The 4414-nt window shown below is 43.9% G+C and overlaps 1 protein-coding gene across 1 annotated transcript in view; it reads left to right on the top strand.

Moving 5' to 3' along the window:
- LOC109828204 (ankyrin-2) overlaps window positions 1–4124 on the top strand; it is a 7769-nt gene extending 3645 nt beyond the window's left edge. Inside the window, exons 2-3 of the mRNA XM_020395235.1 lie at window positions 1196–1471; window positions 2141–4124. Coding sequence (XP_020250824.1) covers window positions 1376–1471; window positions 2141–3814 — 1770 coding nt within the window. The 5' untranslated portion in view covers window positions 1196–1375 and the 3' untranslated portion in view covers window positions 3815–4124. The remainder of the gene's footprint in view (window positions 1–1195; window positions 1472–2140) is intronic.
- The last annotated feature ends 290 nt before the right edge of the window (window positions 4125–4414 follow it).

Raw genomic sequence — 4414 nt, 5'->3', positions numbered from 1 at the left:
AAAAAAAAAAAAAAAAAAAAAAAAAACAAAAATAAGGGGGAAAACATATGCCACACAAAATCTCCTTATTCAGTGTTAACTCTGACCCATATCCTGTATTTTGTTTTCTTACTCCTGTTCTTATACTACCAACAACTTGTCCCCTAGTAGAACTGACCAAAAGCTAATGTCTCTTTCTCCTCTCTATTTATAGCGCTCTCAGTACACTTTGTGAGTGGCTTAGATGCATGCATTCTGAACTTCCAGCTGTAAAACCTGAGCCAGAGCTCTCGAATCATACCTGATAATGGCCCATTTAAGGTTCTTTTAATCCATGATGAGGGTCCTGTTCTTGGGTTCGACCTATCTATTAGAACTGACTTACATTAGAACAGAGTTCATGATCATAACTTACACTCTGGCCTCATATCTCCTTGCTACCTGCCCCCATTGCATGTCTTTGTCACTTCTAACTGGCCCACAGTAAATTAGTGGTGCCTCATGTTTTTTGAGAACTTTCCATTTTACCTAAATTCTGAACTAATATAATTATAATTGGGTATGTTGTACATGAGATGACATCTTATTTAACGAAATGAGTATTGAAAGTGGTGAGGTCCCTGGGCCAATGGACCAGATGCGACTAGTAGGCGGGTCTCACCACTGGTTTATCTCTGATTGCTCAGTAGTAAAACGAACTGCCATCTTTTAGCATTTTTTTCTTTATAATTTTATACTTTTATCTTTTAAGTAGATTGAGGCTGAGGGTATTTGTATGAACTGAAATCTAGGTTTTTGTGTAGCAAGACTTTCTAAATCTGCTTTTTTAGACACTTATCCTGCAAATTTAAATGTGGATCGCTTTGCTGCCATCTTGGAATTCATTCTGAATTTCTGTTATTCCGAAACTCCTTAATTCCCATGCTGAGTTGAACTTCTATTTGTTAAACTTCTATTTTTTAACACATGTTGTGCTACTTCTGTTCCTATACTGTTGTATTTGGATGGTTGCAATTCGATTGGGATGCAGACTTTCGTATAGGGATATCGACTGTAGACATATATTTGGTGTAATTTGAACTTGCGTTGCTCTGATGCCACTTTAAATTTCTTTCCTTGTGCAAAACTGGCATTTTTTTAAATGAGAGTTATAAGTATACATTTAATTATACTATCTCTGTTTCTGTACTAATGCATTTGGATGATTTGGATGCAGAGTTCGGGGGCTGATGTGAACCAAAAATTATTCCGTGGCTATGCAACGACAGCTGCAGTGAGGGAGGGAAGGGCGGACGTGCTGGTGGTGCTGCTTAAGGCCGGGGCAGGGCAGCAGGCATGTGAGGAAGCGCTGCTTGAAGCCTGTTTCCATGGGAGGGCTAAACTAGCTGAGCTCCTTATGGGATCTGATCTAGTCAGGCCTCACGTTGCTGTTCATGCCTTAGTCTGTGCTTGCTCTCGGGGATTTGTTGATGTTGTTGACACACTCATTAAGGTACCTTACTCTTGAGTTGTTAATATACTAAATTTTTCATTTTTTCAAGTGATCATATATACTAACATGTCATCTATGAGATACTTTCGGCAGAGATTTTTGCTGAGTCAAGGTTACTGAAGCATAACAGTAAATTAACACTCATTTTCTTTGTGGCTTGCATTCATGTACTTAACACAAATCCGTATTCATCCATTAAATAATACATTATTGTGATTAAAAAGTGGACTCTAATGTCTAATCATAATGGAGAGGATGAATTCACTTAATAGTGTTTCCTTATGAAACAAAGAGGGTAAACGCCTGCAACATGGCAAGAAGTTGGAAGTAGATTTCATCTAAATCAGCCAATACTTTTATAAAAAAATGTCACTTTTTTCCATGTTCAAGTCTTTTAATGTAACCAGTGCTATTGAATTTATCAATGATAAACAATGTCTGCCAGTTTCTAGAGAGGTAATCAATTTACATAATCTACCTACTCCCAGATGATGTTCATGTGACACCCCAATAAAGTACATCATGTGCACGATTTAGTCTTCCAGATTCAGTGGATCTTGTGATTTTTCTTAATTCAACACGCTTTTCTCTATGTTGAACTAAATTTATTACTTAAAAAAATTACCAAGAAACCTTCTACTTGCCTGACAATTTTACCTTCAATTACAGTGTGGAGTTGACGCCAACGTGACGGACCGCATGCTGCTCCGCTCACTCAAGCCCTCTTTGCACACCAATGTCGACTGTACTGCCCTGGTTGCGGCCATCGTCAGCCGCCAGGTCGCCATCGTGCGCCAATTACTACAAGCCGGAGTAAGAAAAGATATCAAAGTAAACTTAGGCGCATGGTCATGGGACATCGCCTCTGGCGAGGAGTTCCGAGTTGGTGCTGGTCTTGCCGAGCCCTACAATGTTGCCTGGTGCGCTGTCGAGTACTTTGAATCCACCGGAACCATTCTTCGAATGCTCCTCAACCATTACTCCCCCAACTCTCTCCACCTCGGCCGTAGCCTCCTCCACCATGCAATTCTCTGCTCCAATACCCCTGCAGTTGCTGCTCTCCTGTCTTGCGGGGCTGATGTCGAGCTAGTCGTAAAGACTGGCCAGAAAATTGAGTTCCGGCCAGTCCATATGGCTGATATGGCTGCTCGTCTTGGCCACGCGGCGATACTCCAGTGCTTGATCGATAAGGGATGCGATCTAAACTCAAGAACAGAAACTGGAGACACAGCATTGATGTTATGTGCTCGGTATAAAAGAGAGCATTGTGCTCGAGTGCTTGTATCAGGAGGTGCAGACCTCAGTCTGGTTAATGACGCTGGTGCCTCAGCGATAACGGTCGCCGCTTCGAACCGGTGGAGCATTGGTTTTCAGCGTGCTGTTCTCGATGCGATCCGTTCCGGGTCGGTACCGAAAACGAGCGACCGTGCTGTTTTCTCACCCATTATGTTCGTTGCTCGTAGCGGTGATGTAAGAGCTCTGGAAGCATTGTTAATGCCTGCTGATGTCGACATTGACGAGCAAGATGAGAACGGGTTCACTGCCCTGATGTTCGCTGCGAAGGAAGGCCACGCTGATGCATTCAGGCTACTAGTCTTTGCCGGAGCCAATGTTAAGTTAACCAACAAGTCTGGAGAGACGGCAATCAAGCTCTCTCAATCGAACAATAACAGCGAGCTCTTCGAGCAGGTGATGCTGGAATTTGCTCTAGAAAAAGGAGGCGCCGGAGGATTCTATGCCCTCCACTGTGCTGCACGGCGTGGTGACCTAGCTGCAGTCCGTCTACTAACGAACCGAGGGCACAACGTCAATCTCACGGACACTGATGGGTACACCCCCTTAATGTTAGCCGCAAGAGAAGGCCATGGGAAGCTCTGCGAGCTTCTCATCGCCTCCGGTGCAAAATGCGATATCAAAACCGCAGGAGGGGAAACCGCGCTATCCCTTGCAAGGGAGAACTCAATGTTTGGGAACGAAGCAGAGGAGGTTATATTGGACGAGATGGCGAGGGTTTTGGTGATGCAGGGTGCGAGAGTGAAGAAGCACACAAAGAGAGGGAAGGGAGTGGCACATAGTAAAGGGCTGAGGATGGTCGGAGGGGCCGGAGTTTTGAGATGGGGGAGGTCGAACCGGAGAAATGTAGTCTGTAGAGAGGCGCATTTAGGGGGGAGCGCGGCATTTCAGAGAAATCGGAGGAGGAAGGGTGATGGATTTGAGCCGGGGTTGTTCAGGGTGGTGACAACGAAGGGGAAGGAGTTTCATTTTGTTTGCGACGGCGGGAAGGAGATGGCGGAGCTCTGGGTGAGGGGGATCCGAATGGCGACGAGGGCGGTATTCGGTTGAGGAGGGTAGAGAGGGTAGTGAGGACTCCATCTCGAAGTCTAATTAAAATTAGGGTTAGGTTAGTTTTCTTGTCTTGGTTTTCTGTTGGTGTATAGTTTGATAGTTATGATGTTAACGTAGAGAGCTGCTCCTTTCCCCTTGAAACATGTTGTAGAGTCTGATGTGGTGATGAGGTGTTTTTAGAGAGTAATGAGGGAAAGGTTAATGAGAGTGGGTGAGTTCGAATTTGCTACCCAAGCTTTTTCAGGGGCTTTGATGTTGCTGTGCGAGATTTTCAGTGGAATGTCTAAAGCATGAATTTTAACTAACATATACACACTGAATTCTACGTGAGATTTGCTAGTATGACAACCTACTCTGTAGACCAACGCTTTCTACCTGCTCCAAATGATTCCTAAGTTCATTTTTGGTGAATTGCCTGAAGGCTAGCTTTCTTAAGCGGTTGAAGCGTCAAATATAAGTCAGCAAACAGTGCATCACATGGTTCGAAACCTAGTGACGTTCATATATCATAACAACTGACAATTAAAAAAGCCTGTAGTTTCCTCTGCTTTGAACTTCTATGCCCTCACTTTGTTTTTGGCATTACTTATAGACCGT

The sequence above is a fragment of the Asparagus officinalis genome, unplaced genomic scaffold, assembly GCF_001876935.1.
Source record: "Asparagus officinalis unplaced genomic scaffold, Aspof.V1 AsparagusV1_Un836, whole genome shotgun sequence".
In the NCBI taxonomy this organism is placed as follows: Eukaryota; Viridiplantae; Streptophyta; class Magnoliopsida; order Asparagales; family Asparagaceae; genus Asparagus; species Asparagus officinalis.
Note: the sequence above shows the minus strand (reverse complement) of the source record. Positions and strands in the feature narration are given on the sequence as shown.